This window comes from Natator depressus, chromosome 3 (assembly GCF_965152275.1).
Source record: "Natator depressus isolate rNatDep1 chromosome 3, rNatDep2.hap1, whole genome shotgun sequence".
In the NCBI taxonomy this organism is placed as follows: domain Eukaryota; kingdom Metazoa; phylum Chordata; order Testudines; family Cheloniidae; genus Natator; species Natator depressus.
Genome location: NC_134236.1, coordinates 207,505,578 through 207,532,590, shown reverse-complemented (window position 1 = coordinate 207,532,590; position 27,013 = coordinate 207,505,578). Strand labels below are relative to the sequence as shown.

Here is a 27,013-nt window from a genome sequence, read left to right as displayed (position 1 = left end):
GCAAACAGCTGAAATGCTTGTAGTGGAATCCTTGTACCAGATACAAACGCCTTTTTGATAGATATTTTATTTACAGATACCAAGTTTTTATTCTATTTTACACCATAGGGTTGTCCCCTCATCACGCTCTAACTTAAGTCTTTTAGATTTTTTACAAACTGTCTTTTCCGTAAGCCGGGTTTAGTAACTGGATTGGAGCAGGTGGGCAACACACACCATTACCCGATCAGCCTTCGGGCGGGTCACTTTGTTTGGCAAAGTTCGCGCAGCGTTTCTCAAGGCCACCCCCTCAGCTAAATTGAGTTGAGCACAGACAGCACATTGACTAATCTAAGGCAAGAACAGCATTTAATAAGCTTTCCAGACAAAGATCAACATAAAGGGCCAGAAATTCACGGTTTATAGCCACCGAGGTCCGGTTTACAGCCATGATGTCAGTGGCCTGGCGCATCTGTAACACACCCCTCACAATCTTCAAAAAGCTACTCCCTGTGACAATGTTTACGGGTACTGTGACATGACACAGACTCAGATAGCTCTATTCCTAGTGAGCTCCTTATAGCTCCTTGTGGCAGTTGAACCAGGCCCTGAGGCCCCCTGCTAGAGGCCTCATGGCCCTGCCACACCAGCCCCAGAAAAGGGCAATGGAGAGGGTCCTCCAAGCTGCTTAGAGTGGCTGTGTGGGATGCAGCCAATCAGAAAGAGGCTGCAGGGAGCAGCCAATCAGGGCCCAGCAGGCCCATATAAATGGAGCTGCAGTGCAGCGTTCAGTTCCTTGCGGGAGCTGGAGGAGCGTGGAGGGTGTGCCTGGCTGGCTGAGGAAGCTACAGGACCTTGGACAGAGCAGTGCTGGCAGAGACCAGTAGGAGCAAGAGGGAACTCCAGATTGGCCGCTGGGACTCAACCAGGACAGGGCCCTGAGGTAAGGGTGATGAACTTGCTGGTGCCACAGGGAAGTGGCCTAGGGATTCATAGCAGCAACACAGTTTAGTTAAAGGGACACAGCGGGTGGCTGCTATCTTTAGAGTCCCTGGGCTGGGATCCAGAGTAGAGGGTGGGCCCAGGTTCCCCCCCCACCCCACCAGCCACTAGGAAAGTGGCCTGGACTTTTATGCACCCCAGAAGGGGAACTGAACATTTAGTGGCCCAGCAGGAGAGCTGGGACCCAAAAGGCCCAGATAGGGTGAAGGCATTGCCTCCAGGGAGGGAGCCCTGGAGTACGGCTCAATACCAGGGCCGAGGCCATATTGAAGACTGCTGGACTAATTAAGGCCCTGAGCACAGGGAGGGCTACAGGGAAAGAAAGGCCAAATGAGGGCTACTGGGAGAGGCCCCCATGTCAGACTGTTTCCCCCGAAGGGGTTTTTATTTCACATACAGATAGTGTGTGACTTGACAGGAGGGCTGAGACACTGAAGACCCACCACAAATGGAGAGAGTGCGGGCACACGCACTCGGACAGGGGGTGCTCACGAGACGCGAGTGCAACCCCATTACACTATTCTCATCCTCGGCGTCCTCTCAAACAGCTTGTCTTGGGGAGGGGAAAAGCACTTCGGGCCTGTGTCATCTGCATCCTCTGCTCTAAGGCCGTCCAGGTTCTCCCGCTTCTCTAGAAGATGATGTACAGCTTTTGAGAGATTTTCCCTAAAGAATCACTGGTGAGCACCCGTTTTACATTCACACAGTCATGGTCAGTTCCTACACCCTAGCACTTCCAGCCCCTCTGTATTTTATGTCCTATTTACCTATGACTCAGCTCCACGGCTCAAATTGTTTGAGGGAGACTCCCCAGCCTTGAATGAGGCGTCGTCCTTCATAGGTTCAGACAACAGGCGGGCATCATGTATGTCCGGTGGCCTCACAATCACTCAGATCTCCCAGTCGGGTTCCAGAGTCCCCAGCAGCAGCTGGGTCAGAGAGACCCCCTCAGCCTCCCCATGCCCCCCTTCATGACTGCCACTGTTGTAGAGCTTTTTCTGTGAGTGCCTGAGCATGGTTGGAGTCCAAACACATTTGTCATTCTCACGGGGGTTGGTGAAGGAGTCCAAGTTTCCTCTCCACGTTTCCACAATTTCTGAAAATGGGTTCTTTAAACAAGATACCCTCTTTCATACGTTGAGGGCTGGTGGGTTTCCAGACTGGTGCTATCAAACAGGCAATGGCTAAGTAGTAATATGTCCAGCCTAGGTACCCTCTCTGGTTGGGCTGGGCCTCAGACACCCCACCGACCCCAAGGCCTCACTGATTGGCTCTCGCTCCCACTCAGGCCTACATGGAGGCCTAGATTGAGACTGACTGTTGAAGGGGAATGTGAGCAGGCTGCAGTCAGGGTTATGGGGGCTAACTCACCCCCCAGAAGCAAAGACAAACACTCATGTTACATGCCCCTTGGGTGTGGTCTGGGGAGATATAGAAGGATAGGATTTCCCGACCCATCTCTCCGCTAACTGGTTAGGAGCAGAGGAGGCATCACCACTGGAAGTCCTGTCTGTGCCTCACCTCCCATGCTTCGATTTTTAAAAAAGGTTCCAGAGTCAATCCTCGCAATTATAGGCCAGTAAGCCTGACTTCAGTACAGGGCAAACTGCTTGAAACTATAGAAAAGAACAGAATTATCAGACACAGATGAACAGGATTTGTTGGGCAAGAGTCAACACAGCTTTTGTAAAGGGAAATCATGCCTTACCAGTCTACTAGAATTCTTTGAGGGGATCAACCAACATGTGGACAAGAGTGATCCAATGGACATAGTGTACTGGGACTTTCAGAAAGCCTTTGACAAGGTCCTTCACCAAAGGCTCTTAAGGAAAGTAAGCAGTCATGGGATAAGAGGAAAGGTCCCCACAGAGATCAGTAACTGGTTAAAAGATAGGAAACAAAGGGTAGGAAGAAATGATCAGTTTTCACCATGGAAAGTGATGTATAATGGGGTCCTCCAAGGATTTGTCCTGAGGCCAGGGCTGTTCAACATATTCATAAATGATCTGGGAAAGGGGATAAATAGTGAGGTGGCAAAGTTTGCAGAAGATAAAAAATTATTCAAGTTAGTTAAGTCCAAAGTTGACTGTGAACAGTTGCAAAGGGATCTCACTAAACTAAACTCAGTGACTGGGCAACAAAATGGCAGATGAAATTCAATGTTGATAAATTCAAAGTAATGCACATTGGAAACCATAATCCCCACTATACAATGGGGTCTAAATTAGCTGTTACCACTCAAGAAAGAGATTTTGGAGTTACTGTGGATAGTTCTCTGAAAACATCCACTCAATGTGCAGCGGCCGTCAAGAAAGCTAATAGAATGTTGGAAACCATTAGGAATGGGATAGATAAGAAGACAGAAAATATCATAATGCCACTAAAAAAAATCCAGGGTCTGCCCACACCTTGAATACTGCATGTAGTTGTGGTCATCCTATCTCAAAAAAGGTACATTAGAATTGGAAAAAGTACAGCAAAGGGCAGCAGAAATGATTAGGGGTATGGAACAACTTCCGTGTGAAGAGAGATTAAAAAGTCTGGGACTGATGAGCTTGGAAAAGAGACAACTAAGGGGGAGGGGGGGAATGATGAAGGTCTATAAAATCATGACTGGGGTGGAGAAAGTGAATAGGGAAGTGCTCTTTACCTCTTCACATAACATAAGAATCAGAGGTCACCCTATGAAATTAATATGCAGCAGGTTTAAAACAAACAAAAGGAAGTACTTCACGCAACACACAGACAACCTGCAGAACTTGTTGCAAGGCATGTTGTGCAGACCAAAAATAAGTTCCTGGTGGTCGGATAGGTCCATCAATGACTATTAGCTAAGATGGTCAGACACCTAATCCCATACACTGGGTGTCCCTAAACCTCTGACTGCCAGAAGCTGGGACTGGATGACAGGGGATGGATCACTCGATAATTGCCCTGTGCTGTTCATTCCTTCTGAAGCACCTGGCACTGGCCACTGTCGGAAGACAAGATATTGGGCTAGATGGTCCAGGTCTGACCCAGTATGGCCATTTCTATGTTCTTTAGGTAATTCCAGTGGGAGCGACCAGTTCATATCAAGGGGAGCCCACCACCCCATCAAGGTTTGCATCAGGACCAGCACAGTCTTTATTATTTAACATTTAGAGTGGGGGTAGTGCCAAAAGACCTCCCTCAGGTGGCAGCCCATTGTGCTGGCCCTGTACAAGCTTATGATCAACGTCAGCTCTTGCCCCAAAGAGCTCATGTTCCCAGGTTTGGGTCCCCACCAGTCTATGTAGGACTCTCACATTTCCATATTGTCCGGTAGATGGCAGCAGAGCTCAGCAGATGTCTAGCTGCTGTTTAGAATTCTGTTGGGGAAACACCTAGTCTGCAGAAATTTTTTACCGGGCCCCGGATTGTCTGGGACACAGGTGCTGGAGGAGCTGCCGCACCCCCTGGCTTGAAGTGGTTTCCATCAAACACAGGGTTCACAGTTTGGTTCAATGGCTCTCAGGACCCCCATTATAAAAATTGTTCCAGCACCCCTGGTCTGGGACCATTGTTCTGATCATTCTGTCCATAAACTTACAACGATTGGATTGAGAGACGTGCATGGCATTACAGGAACATGGCCCTACACTGCGAAGCACATGCAGGTAAACACTGCCATCTTTAGAGCTGTCGTCCCAAGGTCTAGTTCAGTAAAGTCTGGTTGTACCGCCTTGGGTAACAGATGTTCTGATAGTCCTTGTCCAAAAAGAAATCTTTGGGGCAGATTCTCCACTGCCCCCCCTCCCCCTACTCCCCCAGATCACTGGAGTGGGCAAGTCTAATGTTTCACCACGTACCAGTAGATTGTGCAGCTCACTTAGGGCATTTAAAATGGCTGTTGTTCAAATTGCCGTATCCCCGTACTGTATATCCCATTCATATGAATGAACACATTTGTAACATCGCAGCATGCGTGGAGCACAGAGAGGTGAGAAAGGCACGACTCCTACACTGAGGAGTGTACGATCGAGACATTAGACATGGAACATAAGGACAACCAGGGCAGGGTTCTTCAACCTTCTTTTTTTTTTTATTTGCGGCCCCCTACAAGTTTTGAATGGCGGTGCAGACCACTCCAGAAATCTTAGCATGGTCTCCTGACCCCCAGGTGTCCATGACCACACTGTTCTACGGTAACAACAACCTTTTGTGGACCCCTTAGACATAGTCTAAGCAGAGCCCCAGGCATCTGCGGGCCACCGGTTATAAACCTCTGGACTAGGGGAAGCTGGTGGGGATAAAACAAATACAAATATCAGAATGTCTACGATTGGCTCACAATATGATAGGACGTATATGGTTTTTAATTAGCGTGAATTTAGACACCAACAGAGGAGCACAAGTAAATGCTGAGTGCAGACTACTGCTGTGGGATGTGGGTAAATACATATATCTTTGTCCTGTGACAAAGCTCCCCCACCTACTTGGTCCACATTTCTGCTGCTGGCATTGTTTCCCATGGTATATTTGACATTGCTTTGTCCCGTCTAGTCTCAATCGCGGGGCTTCCCCCACTTCCCAGGGGTGATCCCACCACACCCAACACAGCTCCACTTTCCTTTGCTTAATGTCCCCACATCACTCCTAGTTCTACTCCAGGGCTGCAGGTGAGCCTAGAGATGGAGAAGGGAGAGGGGACCAGCAGCCACCAGGGGAAGGGGTTGGATGGGGAGGGGGCATTCAGAGCCAGCCGCTCCATCACTCAGCCATCGGTGCAGCCCCACCTATTCACCCCAAATCAATCACGAAGCTATAGGATTTGTAAAGCATCAAGGTGGATGGGGAAAGTAAATGTTCCCCACTGTGTCTGTAAAGAGGCCTCTGGCTGGCTTGATCAAAGAGTCTGAAGAGCGCTATATTCAAGTGGCTGTTTTTCAGCGTCAAACGCGGTGCATTGGCCATCGTGTGTCCAAGGTGGAGCTGTTGCTAGCAGGCTGCACAGTGAGGGAACCCCCGACGGTGGCTTGCAGAGAAGCTTTTAGAGATCAGCTGCCGGGTATTGCATGACAAGACCCAATCTCTCTAGGAAGGGAGCTCTCCAGCTGAGTGCACCCTGACATTCTCACTGGCTCTGCCTTTGGATATACACCCATGTATGGGTCCACAGGCTTCAGTGGGAGCTGAAGGCAGAAGTGTGGTGACGTGCACCTGAACCCTGTGTTCCCAGGATAGCGCCCTAGAAGGCCGGGCAAGGGAGGGATGAACCTCCACCCAAATCCTCCTCTCTCCAGTTGCTTTGCAGCAGATCAGCGTTGCACATGGGGCCGTTCTTCTCCATCCGAGAAGGAAGCAAGGCTAATGGAAATCAATTCGATCCCAAAGGAGTGCTCCTTTCTCAGGGGCCTTCTGGGGAAATACAGTCCCAACCTCTCCTAGAAGACAAACGGGAAGAGTCTCCCCCACTTTGGCCGCTGCCCAGTGTGCGGGCTACAAGGAGATATCCACTTGGCAAGTGTTTCTCCCCTGAGACCAACACCTACTGCTAGGACCCCGCTAGCCAGCCAGCCTTCCACTGCCACCTTGAGTGGGAGGGAGAAACCAAACCCCAGCCAGACCCACACAGCTTAGGTGTTGGATTGTAAGAGCTCACACAGGCAGCAGCAGTGGCCGATTGCAGCAGCAGCAGCAGCAGCTGCGAGGGCAGCCGGCAGATGAGGACTTGAAAAGCGGTTTTCTTCAACCCTTCCGTGAGAGGAGCTGCCAGGTTGGTGCTGGCAAGCGGGAGTCAGATATCCCTCGGCTGCATTCCAGGCATTCCCAGGGACTTCTAAGGCAGGTTGAGAAAACACTCAGGAGGGGAAAGCATTCGAAAATAATCCGAGAAGAGATTTTACCTTGAAACTAGGACCATGGTTTCTGGATTTCAGTACAGCCTCTTTCTGTTCCTGTGCTTCACAGCATGCCAGGGATCTCCAGCTTCCCAGGTAAGCCTCCGTCTCTATCATATAATTACAGTATCTGCAGCATAGAAGGTGGCTGTCTCCTGTCTCTTACCCCCTATAGCCCCCACTGTCTCTTATGTCTTCCCATGGCATTTGGTGAGTCTTCCTATCCGCGGCCAGGTGTAAAAGACAAACAATGGATGTGTGGATTTTACAGGCAAATCCATGTAATGTAGGTGGGAGACTGCATGATCCCCAGTGCATAAGTAGCCTGTGAGTGCTAACCAGCTTTCTGTCACAGAACTAACCAAGCAACGACAGCTGTGCATTTGCAGGAAATTGTGGTGCTAAAAATTGGTTTATGGAACAGAACAGTTTGCACAGAACAGGACTTTATTGCTCTCAGCTTGTTCTTTTCATGGACTCGTGATATTCCTTTCTAGACCCATCCTGTGAATAAACTTACTGGAAAACGACCCATCGCAGGCCATTATTTCTGACTATCCTCTGTCATTGACACTTTTCTCTTTCAAAGGAAAGGTAATAGTTAAAAGTCACATTCATGAAGATACAGGTGCTGTAGTCTTCATAATTTCACCCTGCATCATTCTCAAACTCTTCTTCTTCACCACACGCCGTCCAAGGTATTGGACATTTTGGACCTGTGTCCCCGGCGTAATGCTCTTCCCTTCAGCTTTTACTTGTAATATAACCTTTCTCACAGTAACACGCCGGCAGAGATTTTGGATCCTTGCATAGATGTCACATAAGTATCTGAACTCTGCAGTCCTGTGACAACCCAGTGACCGTAATGCAGTTTATAATTATCAGGGGAATCACAAAGGGTATGCACAAGCCTTTTCTCGTTAGACAATAGTATGGTTAATACTTAGGTCTTTCGGTTACATACTGAATACAATGGACATGCTTAATCACGTTGACCGACTGTGCTGGCCTGTTAGGGACAAAGACTAGAACCAGTTTTCTGAGAGCAGTTCCATCGTGCTGTTTATTCTGGTTACCATAAGCTAGCTGCAGTATGTCTGGTGGTTCACATTAAAAATAGCCTTTTAACAAAGACCTTGTTATAAAAGTAAACTACGTGCCAGGAATCAACTCACTTTTCTTTTCTTTTTTCAGATTTCTGTTTACCACATCCAGCCGCTATAATTTTTTACGACAGTGTTGGACAACAAATGGTCACTGGAATAGATATCTACAGAGATATTCCATACAAAGGAAAGAACATTGGGGTTGCAAAGTTAAGTGTTCAAAAGTTAGTTGCCTATGCAACTTCAGTTCAGTGCCTGGGTGCACGTGCCTTATGATGCAGCCTTGAATTACCTATTCCTCTTTCCACCTGACCCAGCCTCTCTCAGGACATAGGGTAGACAGGGCTTCAGTGAATGAGGCAGTTCAATAGCTGTTTTATCCCCCTCGTTCACTGGGTGGCCTTGTCCCGTATTTACTGCCCACCAGCCTAAGCCTACTCATCTGAACCCATCCCAGAAGTTAATGAACTTACCCTTATAACACCCCAGCGAGGTAACTTCATGTTATTCCAGTTTTCCGGGTGGGAAACTGCAGCATGGAGGGATAGAAGGCAAAACTGGCAACTCTGGCCTCTGAAGCCTGTGATTTAAATACCTTGTCCAGCTTTACAAAAGAAGTCTGTAGCAGAAACAGGGATGCCTAGATCCCAAGGCCAGAAGGGACCATTGTGATCATCTAGTCTGACCTCCTGTATCACACAGGCCCAAGAACTGCCCCACAATAATTCCTGGAGCAGAGCTTTAAAAAAACATCCAATTTTAATTTTAAAATTGTCAGTGACAGAGAATCCACCATGACCCTTCGTTAATTGTTCCACTGCTTAATTACTCGCTGTTAAAAGTTTGCACCTTATTTCCGGTCTGAATTTGTCTAACTTCAACTTCTAGCCACTGGATGGTGTTAGACCTGTCTCTGCTAGATTGAAGATCCCATTATTAAATATTTGTTCGATACTTATAGACTGTGATCAAGTCACCCCTTCACCTTCTTTATTTAAGCTAAGATAGGATCCAGTTCTCTTGAATGCTAGGCGAGTGCCTCAATCACAAGGCAATATTTCACTTTTTACACACTCCCGCTTCATTCACTGTCTGCCCTGGGCAGCAGTCCTGTAGAACAAATAGGAGGGTATCATGAAATTAAAGACTGTTTCATAACACAAGGAGGCCAAATTAGTCTCATAGGTAATCTGAATCTGGCTTTTCCTAACTTCTGAGTGCTTGAATTGCAACCTTAATGTTCTGTTAATATAGGGTGTTTTTTTTTTTAATGGAATCACCTAGGTTTTAAAAAAAGATTTAAAAAAAAAAGACATTGTCTTATGTACCACTGTAGTGACCCTTCTCTTGGGTCGCTAGCAGGTTTTGAATGCTAGACCTTTAGATTTTCAGCGCAGTCCTCTACCAATTGAGCTAAAGAAGTAAAGTGACTGGCAGCAGTAGAAAGCTGTTATCCTCCTTGCAGGGTGGGGGGGCAGCCCCTAGAGAGAGCTGTAAGATGCATTTTGCTAGTGGGTTACACCGCTATTTGCTGTCCAGCAGTGGAATGTAAGAAGTCAGGAGTCCTGGGTTCCATTTCTGGCTCTGGAAGAGGAGTGTGGTCTAAGGGTTAGAGCAGCGGCCTGCGGGTGAGGACTTGGTGTTCTCTGTTTATCAATGACGCTCTGCATTGGCCTGGTGCTCATTCACGCTCTGGGAAGGAGGGTCTGCAGGAATAGCTCTGTTTGACAGGCCCTGTAACAGGGTGGCCTGCTCCTATAAGGACCAGGAGGCCTGGGTTAGCCAGCCTCTGGTCAGTTAGCCTGGCCTGCCACAGCTGCAAGGTGTGGGACTTAAAATGGGAGGAAGCCGAGCCGCTGAGGCTCAGCTGGGGAGGGACAGCCCTAGGAGTGGAGCTAGTTCTGATGGCAGGCCCTGGGGCGAGGCCAGGCTCCAGGGGGGCTGTGCTGGGCCTGGTGTTGCTGAGGAGAAGTCCCAGAGGGACGGGAGGTCTAGGCTTGCAGCAGGGCTGCGGTGGTGGCGGGTTTGTAGTGCGGAGCTCTCCTGGAGAAGTCCAGGGCCCAGCGACTCCGAAAGGAAGAGCAGGATTAGTGCAAAAGGTGAGGTCGTGTGAGGAAAAACTGTTGCTGGCTCAGGTGGAGCAGGAGCAGGGGCCTTTGAAGAGGCCAGCTGGGGAAGCCAGCTTAGGGCCTGACCACATACCCTGCGAGGGGATTGAGCTTTTAAGTGTGACCTGGCCGGAGTCACCGATCCTGACCGCTGTAGGTCCCGCCGGCCGTCAGCCCTGCACCCAGCCACATGGGGGCGCTGACTGGTGAGTCGCTTTTCTGGGTGTGGGGCTTGCTGTGGGGCAGGACGCTCCGAGAGACACCAGGGGCAAAGCCCTCGGGCGTGGCAGGGCACAAGCGCAAGGTAACAAGTGCTGCGAAGGCCAGGGAACAGACGGCCCCTGGTCCTTCGCTAATAAGAGCATTGCTTCCTGGCTCCTGCCAAGTCCCAGGAGTAAGGGTGTGGTGCTGTGCGGGCGTAAGCAGCTCCCCTCAGACACCCTCGCTATAGCCTGCCTCAGAACTACAAACCAGGGGTGAACGTGCAATAGGGGACGGAGGGGTGGGGGCAGGATTAAAGCTTCACTGGCCCCCCGAGTTCTTTCTTGTGTGAAGAGACATTTAAGAGGCGACTGGAGCTTGGCCTGTCTGTACTTTCAGCAATGGTGGAAGTGGAAGGGGGCTAGTGCGCCCACAATGGAAATATTGGAGGGTGGGGGGCTAATGCATGTTCCCACCCCTGCAATGTTTCTGCCCCTGCACATGTGTGTGGGGAGCAGAGACGAGAGCGGGACCTGGAGGAGAGGCTGGAGCAGCCGCCGTGGTGCACCAGGTCGGGCCAGTCTCTGGGGAACAGGTAGAAAACCCCCAGCCCTGGGGAAGGGAAGAACTTTGGAGCAAGGGCACCAGCACACCGAGCTGAGGGGCTCTGAATCTGAGTAGCCCCCCCATCCGTTCCCTCTACCCTTTCCTATTCACAGTGAGCTTTTCCTCCCTGCCCAGAGCACCTAGATGGGGAGAAGATTTCTCACAACGAACAGAGGGCTCTTTAGCAGATGAAGGCGCGGTGAGTTCTAATGGCAGGAAGTGGAAGCTAGACACATTCAGACTGAAAAGCAAGGGCAGATTGTTAAACGGGGAGAGGAATCGAGTCTTGGAACAAAGTAATTTGGGATGTGATGGCGTCTCCATCACTTGGAATCTGTAAATCCAGGCTGGATGTCTTTCAAAGAGATTTACTGTCATTCAACCAGAAGGCAGGGACTCCAGGCAGGAATCCCAGCATGAAATTCTCTGCCCGGAGCTAGGCAGGAGGGGCAGAGAGGAGGTGATCACAATGGCTCCTTCTGGCCTTGGAGTCTCTGCAAACGTCATGCTGAGCAGCGCCAAGGCAGTGTCAAAGAGACGTTTCCCATCTGCTGGTCCCAGCTGCCTGTGTTTGTCGGAGAGCCCGGTGTGTGCCTGGAGGCAGCAGTTTGTGTTTGAACGCTGGCCCATGCGAACTTTCCCACCATGGTGCGCAGCATTGCCCACATTCCTGGAACCCCTCTGTCAAATGGCTCCAGGCTGCGCCCTGGCGGGAAATCCCATGTCCGAGCAGCTTCTGCGGGTGGCCCCTGGCAGCCTCAGTGAGGTATTGGAGCGGTAGATATAGGGGAAAGACCTTCCTTCAGATATGTTCTGTCTGTTACCTGTGATTACAGGTAGTCAAAAAACAGGATAAAACTCCCCTTCCCCTTCACCCCCAAATAATCCCTCCTTTTTGGTGAAAATTAAAATTTTCTGCCAAAATTTGAGGGTTCTGAAATGTTGGGTTCTTAATTGTTCTGCCCTCCCCTGCCTGTGATCGAGCTGGGACACCTCATCTTCCGGACGTAGCCATCTATGTTTTGTGCCTGAATTTTTGTTCCCCGCTTCTTTCAAAGAGGTGGGGGAACAACACAGATCTTGCTGGTGCTGCTTGTCCATCTAGAGGGAAACGCCCATGAGCTTTCTAAAGACTGAATGGCTAGGCGTGAGTCAGTCTACTCAGCAGCATGGTAGGAAATAGAATAGGTTCCCCCACCCACCCCTTACGCTTCATGGCCTCCCCAGACCTTGGATCTTGACCCACAGGGAGGCACTGTATGCCCCATTCTCAACCCTACCCCAAGAGCAGATGGCCGGGGAGTGGAGGAATGGGCAGAGCCTTGGCACATAGACGTAGAAATTCCCTGCTAGTAAGGGCCAGTAGCAAATTCCTGTCCCCGCTGGGGCAAGGCGGGCACAGCTGCCCCACAAATAGCACTTGGGATAAATCCATAAACTAGGCCAAAAAGCAATACTCCATTGGGGGAAGAAAGGAACATGGGTCACTTCCTACCATGCTGTGGCTCTGGGCATACAGCACTGCTCCAGAGCAGCTGGTTGGAGGGTTATCAGTCTCAAGTGTATTCACAGGAAGGAAAGAGGTGAGCAGACCTGGTGGCAAGGAAGGGTCTCTTATTAATCATAACAGTCATGAGCAGGTTATTTTAAACCACGAGTGGCTGCTTAGACAGTAAAAGGAACTGGAACTGCTTCACAAGGGGGCTAGGAAAAGACTGGTGGGCCTATGGTCGGACGTTTCCCAAATGGTCAGGTCAGTGTCGTCATGATCTATCGTTTACTAGCCTTCTCTCAGGCTTGCAGCTCTGCAAATGTGTAACAGGAATTTGTATGAAATGCTGGCAGGTTCCCACTCTGTGAAATACCCTAGCAAAACTGTACAGCGATTGAAGAGGGAGCGTGGCCTGGATGGGGGTGGGGGAAGGAGAGTCTGCTGGTCAGCGCACAGGATGGGTTCTGGGTATGACTCCCATCTGTCTGTCACTCACACCGCTGGGCAAACTGCTGAACTTCGCCATGCCTTCGTTGGTCCATCGTGGGACTAGGTATAAGATGCACAGCTGCTAGTGACCATCTGGCCTGTACTGCAACCCTCTGTGGAAGGGGCTATCGATGTGCACAGGATCCTCTTGTTGTTTATTTAATGACTACTCAGATAGGCTCCATTTCCCCCCTTCCCCCTCCTCTTCCTGGGCATGAGAAAGAAGTCAGGCTAGGTGATTGCACTCCACTAGGCAGACAGGTCTCTGAGAGCTGGGCTCTGCATGGGTTCCAGCCATAGGGGCGCATGAGGGTAGGGATGGGTCCAGCCAAAGATCCACAGCTAGCTGACCCATCAGCGCATGCACACGCCCATCCTGCCTGTGTGGGAGGAGGCCCCATGACCACAGAGGCTCTAGAGCATGCCCGGAGTGGAAGGAGGATTCCAGCTCCTCCTCCCTCTTGAGCTCCTCCAGAGGGTTTGGCATGGTGCGCCCCTTACTCTGTTCTTCATTGAGGTTTCTCGGGATGATTGCAGCACCGGTTGTTTATCCGGATGATCTCGCTCCCTTTGATGAAGAAGCCTCTTGAATGAATGAAACAGAATTTCCAGGCTGGATTCAATGGCACGCTGGAATGATGCCCACCACTGTTCGTTGTGCTCTTCAGTGACTAACGAATGTGCCCTTGGCAGTGATGAGTCTGCAGTTGCTAACCATGTGCTGATTACAAAATCTCCCTGAAGTCAGGGGATCTTGTTGAAAAGTTCCTTGAAGATTTCAGAAACCTTCCCTGGGTTTTCCCTGTTTAAACTGAAATTAAGTTGGGCCATTTCCCACTTATCTGCTTCAAAGTAACCATGTGTTGGCAGCAGGACTAGTTACCTAGCAAGAATGACCATCATAGATAAACCAACAAATGCAGCTGCTGTCCAGAGAAGTCTATGGAACAGGCTACAAGTACTGGCAGCTTTGCACAATCCTCATGATACAGCGACAGGAGACAGAGGTGCGCGGCTTCTACCGTGCTAGAGCAGGGCTGAAGGGGAATTTCCACCCACCCTCTGCTGGGCTCTTCACCCAGAGACCTGGAAAAGGAAGAGGATGCCTGGTCTGAGTCTCCAAGCTGTCTCTGCTCCTTTGCCCAAGGCCATTCCTGTTGGTTCTCTCCAGGGTTCTCTGCTCAGCCCCTTGGCTTCATCCTTGTCTTAGTGCCTCCACTGGCCTGTGTCTGGATCTCCAGCCAGACTAAACCACCCCTCCGCAGGGTACCTTCCCATGGCACAATTATCCACTTAGGCTGGGTCGTTCACTCCTCTCTCTGACTCCACAGGGTTTATAGCAAAATCAGAAAGCTCCTTTCCCATTCTCTCCCAGCATAGCGAGCTCTCTGCCGCAGTCCTGGCTCACAGACGCCCGACCAAGGCACCCTTTCTCAGCCATCTGCCTGCCTCACAGAGGTGCCAGCAAAGAAGCCTAGGACAGTTCCTGCCCCTTCCCAGGCTTGGGCCGGGGGCCTCTTTGCTCTGTGGACCCTGCAAACAGGGAGAAGTGAAGTTGCCATGCAAGTCACCCTTTGGCCCAGCAGTAGATCTGGAGCCTTGCAGGCTGGTTTCCTGTTGCAGGAGAAATCAGTGACGTGGATCTGGGGATGTTCTTGGTGTAACTTGTTCCTTTCATCCACCAGTCCCTGAACAGAGCTGGTCCCAAATGGCATGCGGGCAAGGCCCTTTTCCAGGGAGCTCGGCCCAAACACCAGTGCCTGGCTCCCAGCAAGGGACTCTGCCCCAAGAACTGCCTCTAATTAGTGAAATTAACGCAGAGAGCAAATTCTCCTGTTGATTGTATCCCCTTCCCCAAGGAATCTGCACCACACTACAGCGCCATCCGGTGACCCCTCCATAACACTAGCTGGACAGGGCTTTTGGAACCCCCAGAAATAGCTTGGGGGTCTAACATTGTTCCTCAGAGAGAGAGCCATGGAGAGGGTGCAGCTTACTTCCCTGCTCTCACCTAGCCAGTTACAGACAGAGATTGTAGCAGAACCAGGCTTAGAGCCCATTTCTTCTGAGCTAATGCCTTAAGCACCCAAGACTATCATTCTCTTCCTTTGCTGTTTGGTCTGTGCACTGACTGAAGCAGAGGCCAAGTTGAGCAAATACTGTGTGAGCAGGTAGCTAAAGACTGTAGGACAATCCCTATGCGCCCAGTGGTCCTTCTGAAACGCTCTTGACAAGAGGCAGGAACCATATCTTCTCTCTGTTCCCATTGACAAGGGGCATTTCCCAATAGAACAGAAGTTGCTTATTTATGGGGGAAACTGAGTTTTGGTGAGCTACAGAATTGCCTGTTTGGTTCAGGCTTGCTTTTTGGTTTTAAGTTAGTTCTGCTGCATGCTGTCACAAAGATGCATGCCTCCCGGGTGAATCAGTCCCTCCAGCTTCAAACCAGAACTGTTAGCTTCCAGACATAAATCTCACAAGTGTTCCTGGCACTCTAAGAAAGCACAAGACATCTGTTTTCCTATTATTTTGTAAAACTGAAGTGGAATATAGCTCTGGTTCCAAAAGGACTTAACATGAGCTATGGAATCCCTCCCAGGATTTCCAAAGTAATCACAGCCCTTGCTTGTCATATTCCGCATTGAATTATTCTCTTACAAGTAGTTCACAGAAAGCCGTCCTTGAAGTAAGAATTTCTTTATTAGGATGAAGGACTCAAGAGTCTGGTCACATGAAAAGCAAAATCTGCAGAAAGTCTTGATCTGCACTGGACAGATCTTACAAAGAATGTTCTACCAAAGCCACTGGGAGGTTTGTCTGGAAGCAGCATCAAGGCTCAAATCTGGAGCCAGATTCAACCCGTAAGCCCAATGCTGGGCTAAGCAGGAACACATTCAATCAGCGTGAATCCCAGTAAAACTCATTTCTTTAAGTTCATGAAGATTTTTATCAAGAACTGGGAGTGTAATGTAGCTAGTAGGGTTGATTTTTAGTGTCTGCCCATTGTAATTAGAGGGCAATGCTAACCAATGAGGACTAAAATATTGGAAAAGGAAGAAAACATGAGTGACTTCCAGCTACAACAGGAAGACTTCTTGTTCAGCTTTGTGTGAGCATGGAAAATAACTCTCCTATGACCAAGATTCCTGATCAGCAGAACAGGATCTCCAGTCTGTCCCCCAAAACACTCTCTCTGAGGAGATATTTTTTTCCACAGTAATAACCCAACCAGGAGAGACAGTTTAACAAATCAAAGGCAATCGGAACAGATTTGGGTCTGGCAGAATGAAACATCGTAACAAGTGATTGCGCAATACTCTGCAAAATACAGAATGGCTCCTTTTGGGGAGGTTTGTGTCTTCTACGCCAACATGTGTTTATTGGAAAGGAGTTCTATGAGACAAGAAATTTCCACTTTGAACTCCTCTCGCACACTTAACAGGTAGATTTATTGATCACTATTGTACAGAGCATCTCCATGGAATGGTACTGGCAGGTTTGAGATCTACTGATGAAAAGTGCTAAAGGTGGTATTACCCAGGCGCCGTTGCCTGTGATGAGATGATGGCTAGTACCTGTAGCCGGATTCCCAGATAGAGCAGTGTTTAATGAGCATTGCCGTGGGTCAGTATTCTGGTTGTCATTGCCTTGACTAGGAGTCAAGATAATGCCCATATTTGGAGGGCCTAATGTAGAAGTATCACAAATGGCACACTCTTCTCTCCATGCAGCACCCATTGATGGGAACTGGGGTGGCTTTTCACCTTCTCTGCAGACATCAGGTGATAGTAGCCGCCCTGTGCTCTTAAGGGGATAGCTAGTGGCCCCACTCCTCAACATCCTGCCTCTTTGCTGGCCCTCTAAATTCCCAGGGGCCAAACTCTGAGAGCTGCCACTGATTACAATGCCTCAGCACCTCTCAGGATATGAATCTGGCCATGTTGCCACTAGCACACAGGGGGTACTAAGTGCTAGACTGAGATGGCTGATATTCATGTGGTTCATACCTCTGAGTACACTTGGATCCCCTTTGGTTTCTTTTTCATGTGGACTGATGCGCATAAGCAGTGTGCAGGGAATATGGAAGTTAGTAGCATTGGGATTTAGATGGACAAATCCCTGTTCATTGATCTGAAAATTTGCCCCACCTGTCTATTCTCTAGGCTTATTCCCCAGAAATGATCAGCTATCATCTTCACTAGTCAGTTTTTGGTGTGAGCCCATTTGGATAAAATGAGAATCGCTCTGGAACCTCAGGAACTGAACTTTTCACAAGGTCTGAAATAATTGGGGTGACTTCGGTTTCCATCTTTGCAGACCCCTGCTCACCTGGGTTGTGGAAGGGAAAGCTCTTGAATCTCATGAGAGAGCCTGAGACAAGGTGGGTGAGGTAATATCTTACATTGGACCACCTTCTGTTGTACGTGACCAAACACACCAAGAAATCTCTTCTGTACAGCCAGGCAATCAGATACCACAGAATTTGCTCCAAAGAGAAAATCCGGGAGATACATCTAAACGCACATAACTCCCTTCACCAAACAAGAACACCCAACCAGAATAGTAGATCGCATCATGCAATGGCCCACCCAAATACCCTGAGAGAACCTTCTTTAATACAGAAATAAAACCCCCTCCAACAGCACACCCCTAGTTGTCACCTACCACCCCAAACTGGAACCTATATGGGGTATCCTCAAACAACTACAACCCATACTCAGTGGGGACCCCATCCCAAAAGAAATCTTTCCCAGTTCCGTCTTCTGGCCTTCAAACAACCCCCCTGCCCCCACAACCTCTCCAAGCTCATCTGAAGCAAGCCCCCCCATGGACCAGGACACACCAACTCAAAGCAGCACCAGACCTTGCCAGAGCAACAGATCCAAAACCCGTGGACATATTTCCACTGCCATGATGCTCAACACACCTTTCAAGATCCATGGATCCTGCACATACCTATCACAACATGTGGTGTACCTCATCCAGTGCACTAAATGCCCCCATAACAACTATGTGGGTGACACCAGACAATCACTATGTGCTCAAATGAAGTGACACAAACATGATAAAAGATAAAAACACCCTATCACCTCTGGAAACTGAATATAGTTGAGAAACCATCTTGAACAACATCTGTACCTTGCTAGATTGTTGTAGACTTTTAGATGCGTGTTTTCACACTTATTTGCTTGCCACCCTTTCCAACTTTATTCCTTTTGTTTGGCATCCTTTAACCTGTGCCCTATTGTTACTACAGTTGTTTTATCTTTACTATAAACCAGCTCAGTGCTGTGTTTAAATAGAAGGGTGTATTTACCCCAGTTAAGTTAGTAAGCTGTGATGTGCTTTTGTGTCTTTAGAGGAACAAACAAACCTTTTTAGTTCTCTGAGTTGTCCAGGAGAAGACTGGACATTGCAACGCATGTGGTTTTGGGAAAATTTGGGATGGAAAGTGTGTTGGGGTCACCTTTCTTGTTATAACCCAGGCTGGTGGAAGCCACAGTAGGGTTGTGGGGCTGTACGCAGGTAGCTGGGGTCAGAATTGCAAGACCAGGGCTGTGGCTATACACAGACACCCAGGATGTGACCTGCAGGAGCCCAGGCTGGGAGCTACAGCAGCAAAGCATTGTGAGGCCCCCAGGGGTGCACGACAAGTGGTGACATAATATGTCACAGGTCAGGGCATGGCTTTTCTGCCATTTCTTTCTATAAGTTGAATTTGATACCTCCTGGGCCACCTCACAAATCCACCTGGCAATTGTCTTTGCTTAGGAAAGGCTCCAGCAATGGGGTGACTGCTGGCCTAGTGCTAGATTGGCAGCGTGATGTAGCACTGGCACTTAGCCATGCGACAATGTGCCTGGAACTTGCTGGTGATGCCACATTGACTCGGTCTTTCTGAGGGACTAAACTTCACCGGATCCCCCTTGTGTGTAAATAAAACAGGGTTGCAAAATGCTGGGGACACGGGGGGATGAGGGTGGGTAAAGGGGTTGCTGATTTTGTTTGGACTTATTCCTGGAGGTTTAGTCACATGACATAATATTTAATTAATTATTAATATCTAATTCCTGGAGACTCCAGGATAGTCCTGGAGGGTTGGCAAGGAAGGGGGCACTAGGCGCATCGCTGAGCTGGGGCTGCAGGGAGGAATTGCAGAATGGGACGATGCTGGAGGGGTTGAACTTCTGCTGCTACAGTTAAAAATATGAGTGGATTTTCACAAGCTCATTGAGATTAGTGCGGCACCTCTGGCTGCTCACTCTGGTTACCGTGTTGTAGTTATTTGACAGCGTATGCCTGAAAAGGCCTGGGTGTGCCAACGAAACTGCTCAGAACCGCCCTGAACATACATAGACCATGTACATAGGAGGGGAAGTGGGCGCTGGAATAATTGCTCGCTAATTGTGCTTAATGAGTGGTCCCTCCATTGCTGGCAGCTGCAGATAAAGGGAGCTAACGCACCGTTGCGTGACGTGCATGCTCAGCGCTGTAACAGCTGTCTCTTTCTTTTTCACAGAACTGTCTCAACAAACAGCAGCTCCTGGCTGCCATCCGCCAAATGCAGCAGTTCTTAAAGGGGCAGGAAACGCGGTTTGCAGAGGGAGTGCGCATCATGAAGAACCGGCTGATAACTCTGCAGAACTCGGTGACAAAAGCTGCCCCAGACCCACAATCTGGTAAAAACCCACAGCTGGCCTTTCAGCAACAAGAGCAGCCATAGAGCATCTGGCTGCGGTGTACACTAGTACCGACAGGCCGCTTGCCCCCCACCCCCAGGCCCTGGCAGGGAGAGCGAGGGCCTGGCAAGCTAGCTCTTGGCACATCTCGCTGCCCACCATGTCACACTGCACTATGGACTGCCAAGATCTAGGGGCGCGCTGCCCCTCTCTCTCTCCCCCCCCCTCATTTTTGGAAGAGAAGGGGAACACGTGTCCCACCCAAATGGCTCCATACATTGTGGGACAGCCCCAATATGCCTTTTCTCCCCATACCAGTCCATCAGTCTCATCCCATGGTTGTACACAGCACTTTGCACACAGATCGGTAGATCAGGAATCTGCCCCAAAGTAGCTACAGTCGATCATATTCAGTGCGACATGCTCTTCCCATGCAACCAGCTCAAGCCTTATGACCGTATAGTAGCCCATGATCTTAATTTTAGATCTTAAAATTAGGTCAGTATATTTATAGTGCTCTCTCGCTAAATCCTCTTTCCTGTTTCTCTCTCAGGGGGATGCTTGGTCTTCATATACAGTGGAGACACATGTAGTAATAAATATGTCTCTCCATGGTCTAGAATGATACTCAGTTTTCTCAGCACATGATAAGCAGAAATCATATTTTATGTGGAAAACAATGGCGACTCAAAGCTTTACTTCTCATGCATGGTTTGCAGTGTCACAACACTGTAGAAACTGAAGACTTGTCTGCACTGGCACTGTCCAGCACTGCAACTTTCTTGCTCAGTGGTGTGAAAAAAACCCCTCTGAGCACTGCAAGTTTCAGCACCAGTGCACCAGCTGACAGTGCAGACAGTGCTGGTAGCTACGCCCCTCATGGAGGCGATTTTTTTAAGAGCGCTGGGAGACTTCCATGACTACCACGGCCGCGCTTTAACGTTGCCAGTGTAGACAAGCCCTGAGAGATGTCAGGTGATATTTATAGAAGCATCTTAGGAAAACAAGTCCCATTGAAATTTAAGTCACTTAGGGTCTTCTCTTACGTCTATTGAAAGGAAGGTAATTTGCATATTGACTCTCAAGTTTCCAGGCCTTTTCACTGAGACACTGCGTATCATTTTACATTGCTGGCATGTAAAATTAAAAAAGTCATAGAGGAGCTTTTAAACTAAGGGCTGGGGGGGAAGCTGACAGGTACAGAGGAGAACGCAGTTTGGCCAGAGACATCCCTTAGGGGAGGAGTTATTAAAAGGGATACTCAATATCCTAGTGAAGAGGAGAGGATAGAAGTTGATTAAGTACGGGTTGGAATTGAAGAGAAATAGTCAAATGAAAAAGAGTCCCATTCAATTACATCACAAGAAGGCAGACAACCAAACACTGACAAATTTTATAAGTCCTTATATACAAATGCTAGAAGTCTAAATATTAAGATGGTGAATTTGAGTGCCTGGTATTAAATGAGGATAGTGATATAATAGGTATCACAGAAATTTGGTGGAATAATTGATAATCAATGGGACACAGTAATACCAGGGTACAAAATGCATTGGAATGACAGAATAGGTCATGCTGGGGTGGGAGAGGCCCTACATGTGAAAGAGAGCATCTTAAGTGAATCAAACTGTACCACAGAATCTCTATGGAGAGAAATTCCATGCTTGAACAGTAAGAGTATAGCAGTAGGAATATACTACCAACCATCTGACCAGCATGATAACGGTGATTGTGAAATGCTCAGGGAGACTAGACAGGCTACAAAACCAGAAAACCCAATAATAATGGGGGATTTCAACTATCCCGATATTGATTGGGAACATGTCACCTCAGGACGGATGCAGAGACAATTTCTAGACACCATTAAATGACTGCTTCTTGGAGCATTTTGTCCTGCTACCCACAAGGGGAGAGGCAATTCTTGATTTAGTCCTAACTGATGCATAGGATCGTGTCCAAGAGATGAATACAGAAACCCACTGCGATAGCATTTAACTTCAAAAAGGAGAACGACACAAAAACGAGGAAATGAGTTAAACAGAAATTAAAAGGAAGAGTCACAAGAGTGAAATGCCTGCAAGCGTCATGGAAACTACTAAAAAAAACACCATAATAGAGGCTCAAACTACAGATATACCCCAAATAAAAAAAGAGTACGATAAAAAAAGCCACCATAGCTAAACAGGTTTCAGAAGGGTAGCCATGTTAGTCTGTATCCGTAAAAACAACGAGGAGTCCTTGTGGCACCTTAAAGACTAACAAATTTATTTGGGCATAAGCTTTTGTGGGATATAGCCCATTTCATCAGATGCATGGAGTGGAACATACAGTAAGCAGGTATAAATATACAGCACATGAAAAGATGGGAGTTGCCTTACCAAGTGGGGGGTCAGTGCTAACGAGGCCAATTCAATTAGGGTTGATGTGGCCCATTCTCAACAGTTGACAAGAAGGGGTGAATATTAACAGAGGGAAAATTACTTTTTGTAGTGCTAACGAGGCCAATTCAATCAAAGTGGATGTGGCCCATTCCCAGCAGTTGAAAAGAAGATGTGAGTATCAACAGAGGGAAAATTATTTTTTGTCGTGACCCAGCCACTTACAGTCTTTATTCAGGCCTAATTTGATGGTGTCAAGTTTGCAAATTATTTCCAGTTCTGCAGTTTCTCATTGGAGTCTGTTCATAGCTAAACAGCAGAGGAAGACTCAGAGGCAAAAAGGCATCCCCTAGAAATTGGAAGTCAAATCCTACTGAGGAAAATAGGAAGAGGCATAAACTCTGGCAAGTTGACTATAAAAGTATAGTTAGGCAGGCCAAAAAAGAATTTGAAGAGGAACTAATTTTTATGTCTTTTGCTAACAACAAAATTGTCTATAAGTACATCAGAAGCAAGAAGCCTGCCCAGTTGTCAGTGGAGCCACTGGAGTGTCAAGGTGCTAAGGGCGCACTCATAGAAGACAAGGCTGCTGTGGAGAAGCTGAATGAATTCTTTGCATTGCTCTTCATTGCAGAAGATGTGCGGGAGATTCCCACACCTGAGCCATTCTTTTTAGGTGGCAAATGTGAGGAACTGTCCCAGATTGAAGTGTCAGTAAAGGAAGTTTGGAACAAATTGATATATTAAATGGTAATAAGTCACCAGGACCAGATGCGATTCACCCAAGAGTTCTAATGGGACTCAGATATGAAATTGCAGAAAAACTAACTGTGGTATGTAACGTATTACTTAAATCAGTCTCTGTATCAGATAACTGGAGGATAGCTAATGTACTGCCGAGTTTAAAAAAAAAAAGTTCCCAAAGTAATCCCGGCAATTACAGCTCGGTAAGCCTAACTTCAGTACAAGGCAAATTAGTTGATACTATAGTAAGGAATAGAATTATAAGACACATAGATGAACACAATATGTTGGGGAAGAGTCAACACAGCCGCACCAATCTATTAGAATTCTTTGAGGGTGTCAGAAAGCATGTGGACAAGGGTGATTCAGTTGATATAATGTACTGAACTTTCAGAAAGCCTTTGACAAGGTCCCTCACCAAAGGCTCTTCAGCAAAGTAAGCTGTCATGGGATAAGAGGGAAGGTCATATCATGGATCAGTAACTGTTTGAAAGTTAGGAAACAAAGGGTAGAAATAAATGATCAGTTTTCACAATGGAAAGTGGTAAATAACAGGATCCCCCCGGGATCAGTACTGGGACCAGGGCTGTTCAACATATTCATAGATGATCTGGAAAAAGGGTGAACAGTGAGGTGGCAAAATTTGCAGATACAAAATTATTCAAGTTAATTCCAAAGCTGACTGCAAGAATTACAAAGGGCTCTCACTAAACTGGTGACTAGGCAACAAAATGGCAGATGAAATTCAATGTGGATAAATGCAAAGTAATGCACATTGGAAAACATAATCCCCACTATACATAGAAAATGATGGGGTCTAAATTAGCTGTTCCCAGTCAAGAAAGAGATCTTGGAGACATTATGAATAGTTCTCTGAAAACATCCAGTCAATGTGCAGTGGCAGTCAAAAATGCTGATTAGGAAAGGGATAGATAATAAAACAAAAAATATCAAACATCACTTGATATATCCATAGTATGCCCACACTTGAATACTGCATATAGCTTTGGTCACCCCATTGCAAAACTAAGAAGCTATACTTGAATTAGAAAAAGTACACAGAAGTGCAGCAAAAATGATGAGGGGCATGGAAGAGCTTCCATATAAGGAGCGATTAATAAGACTGAGACTGTTCACCTTAGAAAAGAGAGGACTAAGGAGGGATAGGATAGAGGTGTATTAAAATCATGAACTGGGTGGCACAAGTAATATAGGAGTGTTATTTTCCTCTTCACATAAGACCCAAACGTGGGCTCACCCAATGGAATTAGTAGATAGCAGGTTTAAAACAAATATATGGAAATACTTCTTCACACAGCACACAGTCAACCTGTGGAAGAAACTCGTTGTGAAGGCCAAAAGGATAATTGAGTTAAAAGAGAATTAGATAAGTTCATGGAGGATAGGTCCATCAATGGCTATTAGCCAAGATGATCAGGGACGGAAGGTGGTGCTCTGGGTGTCCCTAAACCTTTGACTGCAAGAAGCTGGGACTGGATGACAGGTGATGGATCACTCACTAATTGCCCTGTTCAGTTCGTTCCCTCTGAGCATCTGGCACTGGCCACTGTTGGAAGATGGGATACTGGGCTAGATGGACCATTGGTCTGACCCAGCATGTCTGTTCTTTTGTTCACATTCTTTTGTTATTACTTGATCTTCATGGTTGTGACTTACATCCATCCAACAAGATCCAATGGCTGGAGCTCAAGCTAAATTAAATGCGGCTAGAGATAAGGTACACATTTTTAACACAGAATGGGAATTAACCACAGGAACAACTTATGTCACCTGCAGTATGTAAATCAAGCCTGGATGTCTGTCTAAAAAAATCATTGTAGCTCAGACTCAAGTTATTGGGCTGGATGCAGGAGTCACTGGGCAAACTTCTCTGGCCTGGGCGATGCTGGAGGTCAGAGAGGATTATCATAATGGACCTTCCTGCCTTGAAATCTATGAGCTGCCTTGCACCTCATTTGCACAGTGCAAATGTCTCCCCAAGGAGCTAGGGAGTGGAGAATCAGGCCCTTCCAATGCAATCTTATATGATTAAACTTTCTAGGGAAGCATGTACAACAATTGTTCTGAGCCAGGAGACTTAGGGTCTTTTCCTAACTCACGACAATGAGATGGAATTGGATGCTACCCTGCTACCGGATGAATAGCCTGTACCTTTTGCGTCAAAGTCTCTTTCACCTACAGAGCAGCAGTATGCACAGAATGAAAGTCTCTCACAACGGCATTTCCATGAGAGATGTGATCTGTACATGTATGGTCAAAATGTGGTCATTTTATCAACTCAGCCAACAAGCTGCTTTCAGAAGCCCTTATGGTGAGCTCTGAAACAACTCCAACATAGCACTAATTCTGATCTCCCAGACATCCATGGAAAGTCTCACATTAGGTTCAATCCAGCTCCCACTGAAATTAAACTGCCAAAGGATGTTCCTGGCAAATGTTACCCCTCCGTTCTAACTTTTGCCAGTCACTGTCCATCTCTCTTCCACTGCAGGGTTCTTTTCTGGGTGTTGTTTGGCCCAGGCACGAGCAGACAGGGCATGTCATCTATTGTAAGTAGAATGCACATCCAAATGGCAAGGTGTAAATGAAAAGCCCTGTGGTTTCCTTTTCAGTTTCATGGTATCGTTTGGATGTTACTGATTCACTTTCTTATCTGACACTGCTGTAACGTAACAGAATTGATAGTGCACTAAATGGCATACCCGGAACCAAGAGCTTTGACTTAGCAGAAGTGCCTTTGGCCAAACACCTTCACAACGCAGGTGAAGATTCGGATAGCTGGCCTTATCTCCAAGAGCTGGCTGAGTGATATCTGGGAGCTTTGCCACTGCGGGTGAAGAGTGTCTGAGAACATTTCTGAGAATGCCGAATACAATTCACTGCTGCCCTGTGATGCTCATAAAACAATGGAACAGTGAACGAAGTCAAACTGACAGGCTGGAACGCACACTCAAGAAATCCCAGCAGCCTTTCGCCAGAGCTGACTCGCCTCTGGGAGCCTGCAAACCCCGCCCCACTCAGGTTCCCCCACCCTCCGCTCTGCTAATGGTACAAGAATAGCCCTTTCATTCACAGACCTCTTTACATTCTGCGCTGCTGCCCCTCTGCCTGGAATGGCCTCCCAACGCCTGTCACCCGGCTGGGGTGGCGCCCTTGGAGAACCCCACTCCGCAGGTGCTGGGTGAGCCTTCGAAACCATCTCACCTTTTACCAGCTGTTTGAAACATTAACGGCGGTGACACAGACCAGCCCCTGCCACAGTCCCTCTTGCTGCTGCCCTGGACTTGCAACAGGGAGGCATTCAGTGGGGGGCACATTTACATACAGCACTGGAGCTAGGACACCGGAATATTGAGCCGCTCCGTGGGGGCTGGCGCTGTTGGCATCACCATGCATTCGGGTACGGCCGTTCATTATGGGCTCACACCCTGGATCCCTGCCTCGTTCAGTGGGCAGGTTGGACACACAAGGAGGCTGAATGAAGCTTGCATGGGCCTCCATAGATCTGACACTTGTGACTGTTGATTGCTTGACATGGCAACCTAAACTTTTCACACAGTTTGTGCAGGTGTGAGATCCCCTGCCTATTGGAGTCCGTGGCAGGAAGCATTACACCCTGTAGCGCTGGCAGGATCGGGTCCTCAGAAGTATAGGCCGCAGAGCCAGAGGGGCCTCTCAGGCCATGGGCCAGCCACTTTTTGGGCAGGCCGCATCTGAGTGGTGCTGCAACCCGGCGCTGTCATGACAGCGGTGCCGGCAGGCCAAGTTTAAGAGAGTGAGGTTGCGACCTGGCACGCAGGGTGGCAGCACCACGCGGATTTGGAGGGAGTTGGTGTAGGGACTCATGGGCCGGGGGAGTCAGACCGCTGGGGGAGAGGCACGTGAAACAGCAAGGGGAGGGTTGGCGGCTGCTTACAGCCCCTGCTTAAGAGGCGCTTTTTTGGCATCTAGCAAGGGGGCGTTTTACTCGCCGCACAGACGCGTTTCTCGCTCTGGGGAAAGTGAAGCAGCTTCATGTAAAACAGAAAGATGGCCAGATTTGCTGCTGCTCTAAACTGACTTCAAGGGCGCAGCACCGGTTTACTCCAGCAGAAGATTTGGCCCAGAGCGTGTAACCATAAGGCAATTTTTACAATTGCGTGTTATCAAATGCTTCCTGCAGCCAATGGCTACTCAGAGCAGGGACCTCCCAGACAGTACAAGTAGGGATGTCATAGAGTCTTCCATTGCGAGGTATCAGCTCATTCTTTCTTTCCTTTCCTACATGACTAACCATCGGGGCACTAAGATAATTCTGTCATGAAATAGGCCAGCGGGCTCTGAACGCCAACCTATTATTGATGTGC

The 27,013-nt window shown here is 48.1% G+C and overlaps 1 protein-coding gene across 1 annotated transcript in view; it reads left to right on the top strand.

The window, feature by feature from the left end:
• Positions 1-6,168: 6,168 nt before the first annotated feature.
• FBLN7 (fibulin 7) overlaps positions 6,169-27,013 on the top strand; it is a 41,943-nt gene continuing 21,098 nt past the window's right edge. Inside the window, exons 1-2 of the mRNA XM_074949824.1 lie at positions 6,169-6,938; positions 19,365-19,524. Of these exons, the coding sequence (XP_074805925.1) occupies positions 6,864-6,938; positions 19,365-19,524 (235 nt within the window). The 5' untranslated portion in view covers positions 6,169-6,863. The remainder of the gene's footprint in view (positions 6,939-19,364; positions 19,525-27,013) is intronic.